General features: G+C 38.3%; 2 protein-coding genes across 6 annotated transcripts in view; both read left to right on the top strand.

Moving 5' to 3' along the window:
* HOXA3 (homeobox A3) overlaps positions 1-16,774 on the top strand; it is a 43,769-nt gene that overhangs the window by 10,863 nt on the left and 16,132 nt on the right. Inside the window, exons 2-3 of one of the 5 annotated variants that reach the window (XM_027826264.3) lie at positions 427-530; positions 14,030-14,213. The gene's annotated coding sequence lies outside the window, so the exon portion shown is untranslated. Of the gene's footprint in view, positions 1-426; positions 531-1,547; positions 1,579-6,200; positions 8,022-14,029; positions 14,214-15,606; positions 16,359-16,774 lie in introns of those variants that run through there. The other 4 variants (XM_043541019.1, XM_043541017.1, XM_043541018.1 and 1 more) reach the window with 4 other exon arrangements.
* Positions 10,457-12,515, top strand: HOXA4 (homeobox A4). Its single transcript, XM_027826280.3, has 2 exons — positions 10,457-11,088; positions 11,487-12,515. Exons 1-2 carry the CDS (start codon positions 10,542-10,544, stop codon positions 11,813-11,815), a joined length of 876 nt encoding a protein of 291 aa, XP_027682081.1. The 5' UTR covers positions 10,457-10,541; the 3' UTR covers positions 11,816-12,515.

The following is a 16,774-nucleotide window of genomic DNA, read 5'->3' on the forward strand; positions in this document are numbered from 1 at the left end:
CCACCTTCCCGCTTTTCACCCTTTAACGATATTTGTTTTTTCGCTACAATTAGTTTTCTATAAATGTAATGTTACTTACCCCATCAGAGCTTGAATGGTTAACTCTTCTGAGCTTCTAAGAGCAACTAGAGATTTGCACATTTACTGACTGGTTACACTGATGCCTTCCCTTAAAAGTTATAAAACAGTAAACTTTATAAGCCCCAGTTCCGGCTATATGACATTTGGGTGCCAAATGAATAGGGTTTTGTCTATGAATTAGATCGTAAAATCATCCATAGCACAGACAGATAGGCTCACTGGCTATAAAAAGTCACGTGGTGCCATTAAAGTAAGTTTTATGGTTTTGGGGAGTTGACATCCAACATTATATACCACATAACATATAATCTCGCTGACGCTGGACTTCATTTGACTCTTTTGCAGGCTACGTGTGCCTCCTGGTCATTCAAATTGTCAGTTTTAGGTACAGAAGTATCCAAATCACAAGTTCTCAGTATTCTATGAAAAATGGCTCCTTACAAGTCAAGGTAAGTTTTATGCACAAGTTCCTTAAAGTTTATTTGTACAGTGGCGAACTGGACTCTCTCTGGCTCGATCCTTTCAGGACTGTCACATTGAATACAAAAATGCAGAATAATCTAGTAAGGATACAGGTTGCGTTGAAAAGTTTTCCCCTCTCTGATTCTAACGTTCAGCAGCTAGCTCGATATTTTAACAATCAAATCAAAGTAAACCACAACAAGCGTCTTTGGCAGAGATGGATTCTGAGGCCTAACTTTAATTACTTTGACTACTGCAAAAGATAATTACTTCCTTTGCTCCATAGACTTTCCAGTTTAGAAAGGTTTTGTTTAGCAAAGAGTAGATACTGCAGCGATTTTTTAAAAAGGGAATTACATGGATTGATATTGTTTGGGAAGTGCCTTATAGAGGCATGATAACCTGTAGGCGTGCCGATGTGGTAGTAATATTTGGATTGGAAAATATTTTGCACACCATAGCAAGCATTAAAATGGCATAGATTGAATTTTCGTGTTTAGGATTCCTCTTTACTGCTCTGTGTTGTATAGTTAGCTATATCTGTATGACTGTGTATCCATATGTGTATACATGGTATGTGCGGGCACTCACAACCCCTTATAACTTTGTTATACCTTTTCCCAGAGACAGTATACATTTCCCCTGTTTTTTTCTAAGGGAACACATTGACTGTAACTTGTAATGTTAATACAAGCTACTGCAAGTCACAATGCTGCAAATTATGAAATACAGACCAGGTTATAGACAATTGTAAATGACCCCGTCTCTATATAGCTACAAATATTACTGGCTGGCAATTGTGAGGTAGGCCCCAGCTGCGTGTTTACTTCAACATTCTTTTTATTTAAGTAGACTATTCTCACCAGAGTGTGATTACTCAGCAGTAAACTTTATGGCCGGATTTAACTTTAGTCTTTGAATTTTCAGGGCTGAATGAAAGGGCGAAAGGAACTTTCACTTTCTCTCTGTCTCTCTCCTTCTTTGTAGAACTAGAGCCAGATCCTGAAAATCCTTGCTCATAAGATCATTGCTTAGGTGAGTAGTCTCACTGAACCTATTAGGACTATTGGGGTGGTGACTACTCAGTTGAGTAAAGGTTTGAAGGATTAGGCCCACAGGATTTAAATACAAATTTTGACATCTATCTATCTATCTATCTATCTATCTCATAACTAAGGTTTGGTCATTTTCGAGTACACCAGACTCAACAGAGTTCTTTAAAACTGCAGTGCAATGATATTGTTTTTCCTGACACGCCATAAATTCGAGATTAAAGAAGAACTGAGTTGTTTGTCACTAGATGATTTCTGGCTTTATTTTGTTAGATTCCTTTCTCTTTGAGTATTGTTAATTTTCGTAATATACGCTAGCTGAAACTATTATCAAAATGGCAGAAAGGTGTTAGAGTTCAGGAGAATTATGAAGATTATTATTTGCACCTTTATAACATAATACCTCTGCAAGGTCTAAGAATGTAATAGAAAATTCTTTCTACCCTTTTTAAAATTTTTTCAAATAACCAAGCATATACATTGATAAAACACTATCATATAGTCAAGGTTAACTCCTCGAGCTACTCCAAAAGATATGGTAGGTTTACAAACTTTTAATATTTTGAGTTAATTCCCAACATAAGATTAAAAAGATTGAGATACTTTTGTGTTTTAGTATCTTTCTATGAACACTAAATAAAGTTATTTGCATATCATTGCTATAATAAAATAGAAAAAAGGTAGACTTTAAAAGTGCATTCTTTATTGCACTTTATAGCCAAAGTACAAACTAGAATAATTCCCATAACAAACAGCTGGCAGTTTCATGTTACACGAATATAACAGATTCAGTATTAGGAACACAGCAAAGTTATATTTCATAGTAATACATGTAATTGTATGTCATAATACCCAGGCAGTGTTTAATGGGAAAAAAATCAAACTTACGCTAGTTTCAAAGTTTTGACTTCTTTCATATATTGGTTGTTTTCTGAATAAAAAGCCCTTATTTCTGCTATTTCATAGATTAAAACTAAAGATAATAGTTTGAATATCTTAGTTTCTTAGCTGCATTGTGAGAATTGGCACAAAGTTCAAGGCAAATGTACTTAAATTCTATTTTAAGGGACCTTAATGTCATCTGAGCTTGTGAATTATCAGTGAAGGAAGTAAAATAATTTGCTACCAACATGAACTTCTTTGAATTTTAGCTTCTCAAGCATGCTATATATAAGATACAGTGTGGATGTGTTTGGGTATTGTGAAAATATCCCAATATTTACAGATATATAAACACGCACATTGTGCAAGGAACTACCAGGCACACTCTTGAGACACAAAATAAAGTTGATTGAAAAATTACTACAACTTTAAAGTATTTCTAGTCTTGAATCACCCTCTCAATGTTATGACAGCTTGAATCCTCTTAAAACAGAATTGCATTAAGATTTTATAATCCAGACTGGAACGGAAAACTCAATACCTTCAAAACGCAAAACTCTAAAACCTTTCCCAGAACCTATCTTCAGAGGGGAAGGGGCTGGTTCCTTTATAGAGAATGATCATTTGGAATCAAGATTTAGTTCTTTTCTGTGCATATTATTTTTCTATGGTATTTTTGGACTCAGTGCACCTGAGTTTGTTTTACAGAAATCATCGTAAGTGGCGGTCTACTTGGTATTAAAATATAATTTACTAACTCATTTGAAAGAAATACGTGAGTGTAGTGTGTCGTGTCCAAGCATAAGGCTAATTAAAGTTTAGGCAACCCGTTTGTGCATATACCTAGTAATTTATAAGTCTTAACTTTCACTAAACTATAAGTATAACATGTCTTGTGAAAGTCAAATAATTTTAGGTTGGTAGATTTGTCTGAGCCTTGCACAAGTAGTAATTATTAAACACAGCGAAATTACTATTCTCCCATTTCCTTACATTTAGTAAGGGTGTGTCTGTAGAAGGGCGAGAACACAAATGTTTTCTGTCTGCTCTATGGGAAATTGACTATAACAGATTCATATGGGCTGATCATAATTTTCGATTTCCAATCGTACGTCCTGAAGGAATGTATTTTCCCCTCACAGCTAATACATATATAATAAATTAAATACATAATTAAATAAACCTTCTGACCAAGCTAAGAAATCTCTTTTCCCCTTATCTTTTTCTCTCTTTTAAGCTTCAGATAGACACAATTCAGTGTTAGAGTTTTTATGAACAGTACAAAGCTATGACTCCTACAGTAGCCTGCTTATATTTGAAAGTATTCTCCTTTATAAATGAAAGCATCCTCACTAATATTTCGGAGGAAAACAAACACTCATGAACCATCTTAGTCGTATGTATATATAGCTGCATATGTACACCATACCACATATGACATGCAGAATGTGCAAGATTTGCAAAGGTTTCCTTTTATAGTGCACATAAGGAATCTGTCCTATATCCAAAAAAATGTCTTTTCAATAATAATATTTGTTATGAAGGTTATTGGGTAATTATTGCAATTTTGTGAAACAGTCCTTGCTTGAGGTGAAGTCTGTCTCTGGATAACAAATGGCAGCCCTTGCAGTTCACTGCCAGGTTAAGTAAATGCAGAAAAGATAAATCTGCACACCCTAGGAATCACCAGCAGAGCTCGCTTTAGACCAAGTTCACAGTCAACTCGTTTGCCTAGACAAGGCTTCACAAACAATTAGAGTTTCTTTATTTTTAAATAAAGGCGAAATGACTAAGTGCTTATCAACATACAGCTACATCTTTCCCCCAGTGCTATATAGTACATTCTTTTCGACTCCATGTCCAGAACTTACCAGACTTTCACCTGCAATTGTAACCATATAGCGTCTTTCAGTTAATCTAGTCCCTCCAACGCTGGCGAAAGAGTTTGCAAACTGATTTAACAGCACTTTACAATGGTGAGAGATTTTTTTAAAAAATCCAGTTTTCTCAAAACAAACAAACAACAACAAAAACCCCAACAACAACAACAACACCACAAAAAAAAAACCCCACACTTAAAAAGCAGGGGGGAAAACAGCAGAACCATTGAAACAAACAGTCCAAGTCCCTTGCTCCTAAAAGAAGCTGCATAGCTTTTGTATATCTTTGTGGTTAGGGCGTTACAACTGCAGGTCAAAAAGTTGAGGGTCAAAAGTTTACGTTTTGCACCACTCTTAGTCATTCGCCCAGACAGAGTTTGATGTCAATGTTATAGTCGAGATCTTGACTATCAGCACAAAAGATAAAATAGCTTTGAGTTAAGCGTGTATCACAGTATGGACTCCAGGTGAACTCTAGTGGTTGAATGACCTCAATTACCAAGGAAAGGATAGAAAATTCCTCTTTTCAGGAGTAATACATGTTGTATTTCATCTTGAATTGTCAGCCACATTTGAGTCTGAATATCTCCGGCTCAGATGGACCAGGTAAACATGCATGTTACTCTGAAACACCAAAACGCGTTCCTAGCTGTATTCTTAAATATCGTGGTCAAGTAACAAAATGTTTCACACTCCTTAATATAATAATTTCCTTAAGAGGTTTAATGCAAAGACTTTTCACTTTTCAAAATGTCAGGAAGATAAGATATGTAATCCATCTATTAACATGTGTGGCGATCCTAGCAGCGTCTTCTTTTTACTATAATTTCTGTAGTAAGCACTAAACTGTACTTAAGCAGGACGTATGGTAGGTTATATTTTTAGTCCGAGGGTGAAAATCTAAAATTCAGAATTATGGGGCGATTTGTGATACTAACAGAGATTATTCTGCAAAAAAAACCTGACGGCGCTATACAGTTCCATAATTTCCAGGGCTATCAAAGCTTTCTGGAATTACTCTCAGACAGAAATTGATAGTTAAACAAGTATCAGTATTTTTAAGCTGAATTTCTTTGGGTAAAGAGCACTTTCCAAGTTGTTGAGAATTTTTCTTGTCTTTAAGACTGTGACAGTGTTGAAGATTTAGCTCTGAAGTTAAGCATGTCAATAAAAAGCAACACACAGTATTACAAAAAGAAATTGGGAAGGTAATTATAAACCAAATATACAGTGTAGCACATAAATCCAGGTCGAAATGATATTGAAGCAGTGCTTTGTTTAAGAGGGAAAGTTTATCCAAAATATTCAGATGTAAAAGGTCTGGGGAATGGGGGAGAGGTTATAATGAGGAAGTCAATTGGGAAAAAGTACCTCATCTATATCCATGTTTAGCTGAATTAGGAACAAACAGGCATAGTTTGTACGATATTCCTAGTTATCTGGATACAAATGCATTATTTGTCAGTGATACTGGTGGATCATTGCAGAAAGCAGGAGTTGTTGTAAATAAATTGTGAGCTGTTTGATTTCAAATCATTGAGAGATATTATTGGAGATTATGCCTACACCGCTTGTATATGACAGCAGTGTGGAAATATATAAATATCATTACACACCGTGTATACATTGCTCATCAAATACTGATGTTGCCAACTTGTAATAAGATAATCAGATTGCATATTTTGGGTTAAAAAGAACGTTTCCCCCACTTGAGATATTATATATTACCTTGTACTGTTAGATCATTTGTTTGTTGAAAAAAGGAAAGTCTTGGTAGTAACCTGAAATATATAACCATTTATATATATTGTTAACAAGTGGTGGGCAGATTGTTTCCAATAATAACAAGTCTTTGATACTCCCTGACCGAAAAGCTGTTACTATAACTAAATTACACAAAATAAAGGAACTGAAATCTAGTTTCTTACTTACCAAAACAATTATTTTGATGCAAATCCGTGTATTCAACATAGTTGAAAATAAAAATATCAACGAGAATATTTTTAGAGTTCAACTGCAACTTCAATAAATATTGACTTATCTCAATTATTGTTTAAATGATTCCTTTTTAAAAAGGGAAACAGAGCAGTTATTAATTTGAGATGAACGATTCCTTGCCTTTGTACGTTCATTCTTTGAATGCAGCACACACTGGTCTCTGGTGTAGAATGTCTGGTCAAAAGACCATTCATTTAAAATTCTAACACACATCACATTTTGTGTGTGTTTATTTAACCATGCCGGTATAGAGCAAGCAAATCACTCCAAACATCCAGTTGTTAGAACATATACAGTGCCAGTGAAGTAATCGCTTTATAAAATAATGAACTTGGGGGCAAAAATTCAACCATTGCCCCAATCTTGACTATTTAAAGCAACCGTTTAGCATGTTAGTTTCATAGCTAACAAATGTTAAACTGAGTAGCTGTCTTGCGGGCTTTATGATTCCCAAAGAAGAAAGGAGAGATACAGTTGATACATTCCATAACGTTTACATTTTCCCGCTATTTTTTTTTTTTTAATTTTCCCTTAGAAGTAGTGACCTGGGCAAAGCACCCTGCTATCTAAAAGACACTGTTATAGACCTTTTAGAAAAACTAAGTCCAAGGCCGAGGTGAACTTCAGGTCACCGCGTCTAACAAATATGAAAATGTCGGCTGGTGAAGGGCACGCCTTGTTGTTTAACAAAGACTGTCAATGTGTAAGATTAATAAGAAACAAAATGCACACGGTGTCACTTTTCGGTCACTTTGAAACTTGGGACAGGGTTGCATTCAAGAGGGAAAGCTGGGGCTAAATATATTCAAAATGGTTCAAATCAGATTCAAGCCAGGCTGCTCGAGAGTCTTTCTCTCTGTCCACCCTCTCTGGTGCATGGACACGTTAAAAAGTGTACTTGAATTATTATTTTTTAAGTCTTTGGTTGTAAAACTATTTTTATCCGCGCGCATGGAAGTCAGCAGATGGGCTTGTATGTTTCACGAGAACTCTGTTAGACTGTTTGGGTAGGCATGAGATTGGAGCTTGTTGGTGCATGAAGATTAGATATCGCACTATCAACTTCGTTTCAGTGAATTCCCAATCGCGTCTATCGCAAGATTAAGCTGGTAAACTTCTGGTCATATGTTAATTGTTTAAGCGTGTGAAATATGGTCTGATTTTTTAAATTAAAAATAAAGGTTTTTTGTTTTGTTTTTGGTTTGTTTGTTTGTTTGTTTGTTTTTAAAGCTGGGATGGTGCTACAAGTTGGGTAACGGGAAATATCCGAGGATGGTTCTGAGATTGTTTATTACATCCATAAATCTTGCAGTAAAATGTCGAAATGGCCGTGTGTAAGATAACACTTGGTGGTCTTGGCTGGGTTCTTGTTTATGATAACAAAACCACAAAGACAAGGAACAGGCCTTTGGAGATCCTGCATAAGCACATCTTCACAGGCTGCTGGAACCACAGGAAAAACAGGCTTCATCTGAGCAGCTGAGGTCACCTTGTAGATTTACAATCGCGTGCAAAATTGTATTATTTTCTGTTTCACTGAGAAACACAGCTACACAGTAGAAAGAAGTACAGTTGAACAAGTATCCTTTGAAGTGTAATCACGGTAAATATTATTAATTAGAACCTGGGAAGCTCTCCGAATACAACACTCAGCATACAAAATAAGGTACCAGCTTTCTTTGTATTTTACTTGAGGTTTTGAAGTACGGTAGTTACTGCAGTATTCTGGACATGATAATTAAGGAGCTCCCTTATATTAGGAGGATAATATTTAGGGTAACCAAGTTTAAAGCAATTATGCGCGCCTACGTATATTTGTATCTGTGTATGAATGTACAGCTGTGCGCCGAAAACAACGTACTGTTGGTCTCTAACAATCTCATCTTCTTGCCACACTGTACGGGTTAGCTTTATTGTTTTAATAGATATTTGGATTTTGCAGAAAAATAGTCTCCAAACAATCTAGTCCTTCCTGTGTATACTACAATTTGTTGTGATGAATAGTTGTGGATGTTAGATGCGTATGGGGGTTGTGTAACCATATTTTCTTCTACATACAAAGTAAATAGAGAAAGGTATCTTTCACATCACTTAAAAAGTTGCACAGACGTTCAGTAGGAAATGAGTAAGTAAATGTGCTTTAACTCTGCAAATTAGACATTAGATATTAGCAAAAAATAAGTAATTGTTTATGTAAGTATCACAGTATGTTGGAAATGTTCAAACATACACCAGATGATCTGCAATATATGTGTATTTATATGTGTATAATATAAATTAATGCAGTATACATGTGTAAGTATCTAGTTAGACCTAACATATATTAAATTATAATTTTATATTTATATACTGTTATCTATAAAACTGCAAAAGACAACAATCTGAATTTAAGCCATGATAGCTACTATGAGGAAAAAGATCTAAATTGTACCAAAATTTTAGCTTTATATATTCAGTTAGATGCATTTTCCTATTCTCGAAGGTGAGACTATCCATTCAGGAACAATGCTCCTGAAGAGGCTGGGAAGTATTTGTATTCGATTTTCTATAAACCAACCAACCAAAAAAAATATAAAATAAATTCTAAAAAGTTCAGTATTAACTCCAAACACACAATAGCAGATGGAATTAATTTAGTTATAGTAATTAATTAATAAGTAATTTATTATTTTAAAATAATAGTCTAATTAGTTTAACTATCAAATTTCAATTACCTACGGTCAGGCGGTTGCCTCTTTTCCTTCCTGAGCTGCAAATATTGTTAGCAGACTAATTTTTAGCAATTTAGAAGTCATAGAGTTTTTTCTGCATTCTAATTTCAGTATTGTAGGCTACTTTGTGAAAGATGTCAGTGAATTCTCCTATATTAAAAACCTCAACCCAAATCAAACCAAACCAAACCCAAAACAAACAAAAACCCGAATCGTAAATTTGTAGTTTGGGAAATGCTCTCACTCGGAAAGAAATATTCCCATTCCCAGTTAGTCCTTTCATTTTATTGGAATTTCTTTCTTTCTTTCTTTCTTTCTTTCTTTCTTTCTTTCTTTCTTTCTTTCTTTCTCGTTAATGGCACATTGCACCACTAACTAATCTATTTGGCCCTTTCTCCCCTTTTATATCAACTTCCGAATCTAGTTATATGTTATCACAGCTCTCAATCTACAAAGGGATAAAAAATTCTCAAATAACTAAATTATCATACAATAACAACGTTTAAAAGCTCTGGGGACAGATCATAGAGAAACAAATACTGATTTGCAATTAGTTGGCCTCTATTTCACAGGATCTAGCAGTCTCATTTCCACCTTGATATATAATGTATGCCCAATCCTAAATCAAGTGATTTTGAAACCGAGAGTTGTAAACTATTGTTATTGTATTTAATGTATTGTGCGATGTCAATTTCTTTTCCTGCATACTACATTTTAGTTTCTCGTTGATTTCTGATCCTCCCCCCATCTTTCCTCCCCTCTCCTTCTTCTTCTCCCCCCCCCAAAAAAAATGCTAGAGGAAAGACAATGTTTGTGCCCAGGATGAATTTGCGACTGGTAACGCCGAATTTAGGTCTCTCTCTCCGTTCCACAGGGAAGAGGGGGAAATAATTGGCCACAATAAGCAGCAATCACAGTGTAGCAAAGCTCAAACTCGCGTGGCTCTGAGCAAAATCTTGTTCTCCTGTTTTAAGAGTCCGAGGCCACCCGTGTGAGAGGCATCTGGTCGAACGGCGGGTTTAGGGGAGGTGGTTGGTGCCATGGATACTGGGATGCGCCTCGGGTTTCGCTCCCCTTTCTGGCTGCGCAAGTTTTCACCACTGCTGGGACCTCTCTCCCCAAGTGGGTAGGAGCCGCTTTGGGCTGCTGCTGCGGCTGCCGCCCTGGGCTCCCCCGGCACTCACCATCTTTCCATTTCCTGATCCGGGGTCCGCAAACAGCGCAGCAATTGGCCCTGCCGGTCAGGTGGTGGTGGTGTGTGTGTGTGTGTGTGTGTTTTCTGCGCTCGGGTTGGGGCGGGGGGGGGAGGCCCAAACTTTGGCAGCCGGCACTTGACAGCGGCGAGCGGAGGAGGGGGGGGGAGGGAGGGAGGGAGGAAGGGCGGGGGAGGTGGGGGGGGAAGGGGGCGGGGCCTCGGCGAGCCCAGAAAAACGACAACGCGAGAAAAATTAGTATTTTTGCACTTCAACAAATTAATGACCATGAGTTCGTTTTTGATAAACTCCAACTACATCGAGCCCAAATTCCCGCCCTGCGAGGAGTATTCGCAGCACAGCAGCGCCAGCAGCGCCTACCACCACCACCACCCCCAGCCGCCGCACCTGCCCCAGCACCCGGCGCACCCGGGCCAGTCTCTCCCCGACTACTACCAGCGGCCCAGCAGAGACCCTGGCTACCAGCCACCGCCGCCGCCGCCGCCGCCTCCCGAGGCGCTCTACCCCGCGCAGCCCCCCGGCTACCCCGAGGCGCCCTACAGCTACAGCAGCGCCAGCGCCAGCCCGGGCCAGGAGCAGCCACCCCCGGGGGCCTCTCCGCCCCCGCCACCGAAGGGGCACCGCGTCCAGCCCCAGCCCCTGCTCCAAAGCCACGTCCTGCAGCCCCAGCGCCACTGCGAAGCCGCCCCCGCCGCCGGGGCCGGGGCCAGCCCAGGGTGCCCCCTCCTGCCTGACAAGAGCCTGCCCGGCCTCAAAGGCAAAGAGCCCGTGGTGTACCCCTGGATGAAGAAGATCCATGTGAGCACTGGTGAGTGGGACTGCCGGGGAGGAGGGCGAGGAGGAGGAGGGGAGGACGCTGAAGGTGCTGCAGGTTGGGTTGGGTTTTTATGTGTGCGCGTTTCCTAATGCAAACGTGAGAAACCTTTTGTATCCGGGGTCCTTTATCGAGAGATTTACGAGACGCCAAACCGTTAGGGCAGTAATTATAGCCCCCATAAATTTAATTGCCCTGCCAGTGGCTCTGGGCCATGTGCCTTTGAAGCTTTTCTTCCACCCAAATGCCCATCACCATTTTTTATTGCGCTTCAATTGTTTCCTATTGTCAATAGCCTGTGAAACATTGTCTTGCAGTTATGTCTCTGATTTGAACCTGGTGTCAAGTTATTATATAATGATTCTGTTCAATTGCTTTTTTTGTGTGTTCAGTCAATCCCAATTACACTGGAGGCGAACCCAAGCGGTCTCGAACTGCCTACACCAGACAACAAGTCTTAGAGCTGGAGAAGGAGTTCCACTTTAACCGTTACCTGACCAGGAGGCGACGCATTGAGATAGCACATACACTTTGTCTCTCGGAGCGCCAGGTCAAGATTTGGTTTCAGAACAGGAGGATGAAATGGAAGAAAGATCACAAACTGCCTAACACTAAGATGCGCTCCTCAAACCCATCTACTGCTAGTCAGCAAGCCAAAGCACAGACACAGGGCCACCACCATCAACTCGATGGTTCAACACCCAACTCATCAGCCCTATAATTATTTTTATATTTGTTTTTTCAGTTGCCTATTTTTGTTGTTGACCATTTGGACCAAAACAACTGTATACAGAATCAGAAGAAACGTGCCCTGTACAGGGTACATGTTGAAACCAAAACCTGGACAAATTGTCTACATTGTACAGAGATAATGGTTCAATTCCCTTCATTCTTTTGTATTTATGAAAATATGCTGTACCTTCAGTGTGACAGAGTGCTGGATGCTGTAATGGATGAATTCTGTACCCAAGAAGGACTCTTTTGTACATAACACTTTAAAAATAAAATACAGTTAAAATAATAACTCGTGAGACACTTGTGTAAGACATTGACTTGAGTTGTGTTGTTTCGTGCAATGTTCGTGGATTCTCCAGTATATGCAGACAGAAGAAACCAAATTTTATGTCATGGAGATTTTATGAAAACTGTCCCATTACAGTCTGACAGGCAATGTTTAATGTAACAAGAGTTATTTAATTGTTTTTAAGAGTAGCCACTGCGGTAGTTGTGATATAATCGTTTCCCCCATGTCTCCTATTGCATTTATTTAAAAATATTAAAGGCTGTTGCTGTCTTCATATCTGGCACGTCTAACTGTTTCGGTTTGTGTACAATTTGTGAATTTTGGTGTGATGTATATATTGCCAATACTGGTAATAAAGAATACTCTGTACAAAAAAAATTAAAGGCTTCAAACACAAGTTCATGTAATGCTGTTTCCTAAACGTTATGCCTTGCTGATATAACTACAATTATTTAAAAATAACAGCTTATCACATTGTTTTAACTCTAATGAATCTTGTCAATACAGTTGTTTGCCTTCAAATTTAGTTAAAGAGATGCTGTTAGTTGCCTGCCTTCACAAAACATAGAGCCTGCTTGAACAAGTATATGTATTATTTATTGCCTAGATGAGCTGTGTCCTGTAGCAACCTTGCCAGAGGTTCAGTCTGTCTATTCATCTACATGTATATGGCTATTCCCACCCTATGCACAGAGAAATAGAGCTTTCACACTCAGTCAATGAACTGAAATGAACTAATTTACTTTAATAGAACTAAGACAGCTAACCATGATACACTTTAAAAATATCTGGCCAGTCCTTATTTATTCGTTCACTTGGTATTTATTGTGACTTGTCAATTCACTATGAAGAATTAAGGGGAACTGTATGGGTGACAAAAGTTTCTTTATTTCAAAGGCATCTATTTTGAAAAGTATTTGGTGTAAACAGAAAGCCTTAATAATTAAATGAAATCTGGTACAACCCAGAGGTTTAATCTGGTAAATGTGTTCAGAATGATTCTGGAAAACAGTATTCAGGTGTTTCAAAGTCATACTAACCTTCTCATTGTCAAGGATGTTGAGAAATATACCAAAGGTGGAATTATTACAATAAAATGTATACCATTTATAAGGCTTTTCATATCACTTTGTCTAGAGTATCATTGACATTGAAACCTATTAGCTGAGCAGAAGAACTTGTAAGCGGAAACTCTATCACTGTTTTTCTGCCAGAAAAAGATTAAGGGCCACATTTTATTCGCCATACTCATGAAAGTATGTCCAGGTACTAAACTGGAGTCGACGCGTCTTCTCACGTGAGTAAGGCGAGCAAGATTTAGTTCCTTTATTTACATATATCACAATTCACTCAGTAAGAAAGCACATTGGCACAACAATATTGTGAGCGTCACTGCCTGTCCCAGGGACGCATACCATTTCAATGAAAAATTTAACATGTCACTGGAAGAGTATATTCAGCATCAAAGCTATGGCAGTTGTAAATACATTTAGCAAACAGGGTTGTCTTCACATTGAACAACTAACCACCCTGAAAAGTATGTTTCCGTTACCATGCTGCTGTTTACTAAATCCTAAAACGTTTTCCATGTTAGCTGCCTCAATAAAAAAGAAACGGAATATATCTGAAGGTGGGGTAACTGCTGGTATCTCTCACTCTCTGCAACGTACAGCTCTTTGTTTTGTTTGTTGTGTGGAACATTTCCCCCCAATTTATTTTAAAACCAAATGAGCAGAAATTATCAAAAGCCCAAATCAAACATTTTAATTGAGAATAATTTATTACTGAAGACTATGCTTATAAACCTATTTTCCCTTCGTAAAACTACATGAAACCACGCGCTGAAAATAGCAATTTTACTGAGTATCATTAATCACCTCCTACAATAAATACTTCTTTGTAATTCAACAGCCGTTCTGAAAGGCATTCTCTTGGAAAAAGTCTGTGAAGACGCAAAGGATTTTCCTGGAAAAAAAAAAGTGGTCATGTGTAAAGACACAGCATCTTGGCTGTCTGCTAAAAAAATGTATACTGCCTTGTTGGAGAATCAGCCCCGGTCTGCAAAATATCACATGGCAGATTATCATCATTTAAGGTAAATTTTCATTTGTACCCCACCCCCTTTTTAAAGCTGCATAGTGTTTGATATGTGAGTGTTACTATGCTTCTCGTGTGATATAATCAGTGTTACAATCACTTAGAAAATTAAATCGCAGAGTTTAAACTCTGGCATTGTCCAGCCTTTGCTAGGGCAACCAGAAGAGTTCACTGAAAGGACAAATTTTCTATCCCATTAATTGTTTTTTTAGAGAAGCAGACTGACCCTTCAAACCCTTGACCTTTAAAGACAGTATCCTTTTAAATCCAGCTCTTGGACCTAAATGTCTCTCTTTGGCTTGCTGTCTCTCTCTCTCACACACACATATTTATCTGCTCTCGCCACAAAGGAAAGCGGCACAAAATGCTAAAGGTGGAAGTTTGTCAATATTTCAAATAAAGACAAAATCAGGTCTGAGTCACTTTAATTGTCACAGTTAGAGCCAAGCCGTTAACCCCCGCCCCTTCCCACCAAGAAAAATGGTAGTTTTTCAAGGTCTCCCTTCAGTTTCTACTTCAATCTCTGATATACCTGGTGTTTTATTACAAGAGGAACTCATCTGTGACAAGCAGCTCGCAGTATTTAATAACTATACCCATTCTCCATTGAACGTTTAGCCAGGGCTCTGACATTTTTTGGTATACTCTGAGCCCTATGGACTGCTTCTTGGTTTTTGTAAATGGGTGGGGGATGGGTGGGGGAGGAAGGAAGGTGGAGGTCTTGACAAGCTTGTCAGGAGACTCCATCTTTCTTCTCCCCTCCCTAGCCTCCATTCCAAGCCAGAAGTCTGATCATGGGCCCGATCCTGAAATCCCTTACTCACGAGTCACGCCAAGAGCGCTTACTCATTCCAGAAGACCCATTGAAACCAACAGACTACGGGTGCCAGAAGGCTTGGCAGCATCTCTGCGTTAGCATCTCTACTTTAAGACACTCTGTGATTTTATTCCATGACAGCCATGACATGAATCGACTTGAAGAGTAATAAACAAAAAGATTGGGGGTTCATTCTGTGATTTTTGGAAGCAGATATACCCGGATTTCTCTTTTGTATTCATTCTCCACCCTATTGCAGACTTTGTGAGATTGTTGAAAACAGTACTCCAATACATCTACAATTATATGTATCCTTTTAGATGTATTGCTGTTGTATGAGAAATATGATATCCGATACCTATATCCTTGATAGAACACAGAGTATTAAGAGCTTGAGTCTTATTCTTGTTTTAACCCCAGTTACTGCACTAGAAGGTGTTACATTTACTCCATTGTAGACACCCTGGGACTGATTGTGACATAGTATATACTACTTTACACCAATGTAATTCCATTGAGTTCACTAAAGTCACTAATGTAAGCAAGACCTGAATGAGGCCCACTGGTTCAAATGAATGCTTGGGTTAATATCTCTGAAGCCAAAGGAATTATGCCAGGCATTCATTTAGCCCACTAACTGTGTATTTCCTAAATACAGAAAGGAAACCTCTCTTTTATCTCTTTATTATACTTTCCCACGAGATGTGCAAATGGCAGAGCAAAAGAATTCTTCACAGACCTCCTATACCACATGAATATTGATAAACTGTGATGAGCCAATTCTTTGTCAGTTTTAAAGGCATCAAAAGGGCAAATATACTTGGTATCAGTATTGTCATCATATTATCATGTGTAATAACTGTTAGAAGAGGGATGGGCTATAATTATGCATGTTAACACAGTCTGCTGTAGACAATAAAAATCCGGAATCAAATGGCTAATTTAAAGCTAAGGTCTGTGGAACTGCCTGATCTTACAATAGCAGACAAGCACATGTTATTAATGTTCAAATGATCTCCCAAGAAACTGAAAAGCTGTCAAAAACAACAGAGATAATGGGACCTAAATAAGCAAAACAGAAACCCTGCACTAGTAGATAAAGGTGTTGCGTCTTTTCTTGTGTAGATATTGAAATTTTAATCTTTAAGGTCACGTGACTCATTAAATAATTAATGCAGATAGTCAGGAATGGATCTGTGGCCGTCAGGTCTCACTAGGAGTGATTCTCTCTGAAGTGAAACTCAACTTCCTATTTGAGTTTTTAAAAAAGCCCCGATTTGTCTTGAAAGAGTCTAACTTCTTAAGAAAGCAGTAGGGACTATGTTGGTAAGTATTTAGTGTGTACTGTATTTATAGCTTGATGACTGTAATTGTTTGTGCTAACTTTGTTGAAGTCTGCTGAGTATTTACTTAGCAAGTTTAATATTTAGAAATGTTAAATCTTTGTTTTAGCTGCTTTGTGGTCACATTATGGCTTTTTGTGATTAAGTGTTACCGAGTCAAACACATTTGATAATGTTCTAATTCACACTGTGGAAGGCTGGATACCACAGTGCAGGAAGACTGCTTTGTTCAATTTCCCTGGCATTAATAAATCACCAGCTTCTAATGCAGGGCCAAAAAGCAATGGAAAGGCAGCAAGCATTGTAAAGGAAAAGTCATGGGCAAATTTCTCTATGACTCATTAGTCTGAACGATTTATGTACGAAGTTAAAGTGCCGCAATGAATATTAGAATTCGGG

Source organism: Chelonia mydas, chromosome 2, assembly GCF_015237465.2.
Source record: "Chelonia mydas isolate rCheMyd1 chromosome 2, rCheMyd1.pri.v2, whole genome shotgun sequence".
In the NCBI taxonomy this organism is placed as follows: domain Eukaryota; kingdom Metazoa; phylum Chordata; order Testudines; family Cheloniidae; genus Chelonia; species Chelonia mydas.

Excerpts from the sequence above, each read along its gene's own strand:
- HOXA4 (XM_027826280.3), top strand. The coding sequence starts at position 10,542 with ATGACCATGAGTTCGTTTTTGATAAACTCCAACTACATCGAGCCCAAA. Across the intron at positions 11,089-11,486 it reads GAAGATCCATGTGAGCACTG|TCAATCCCAATTACACTGGA; the intron begins GTGAGTGGGACT and ends TTGTGTGTTCAG.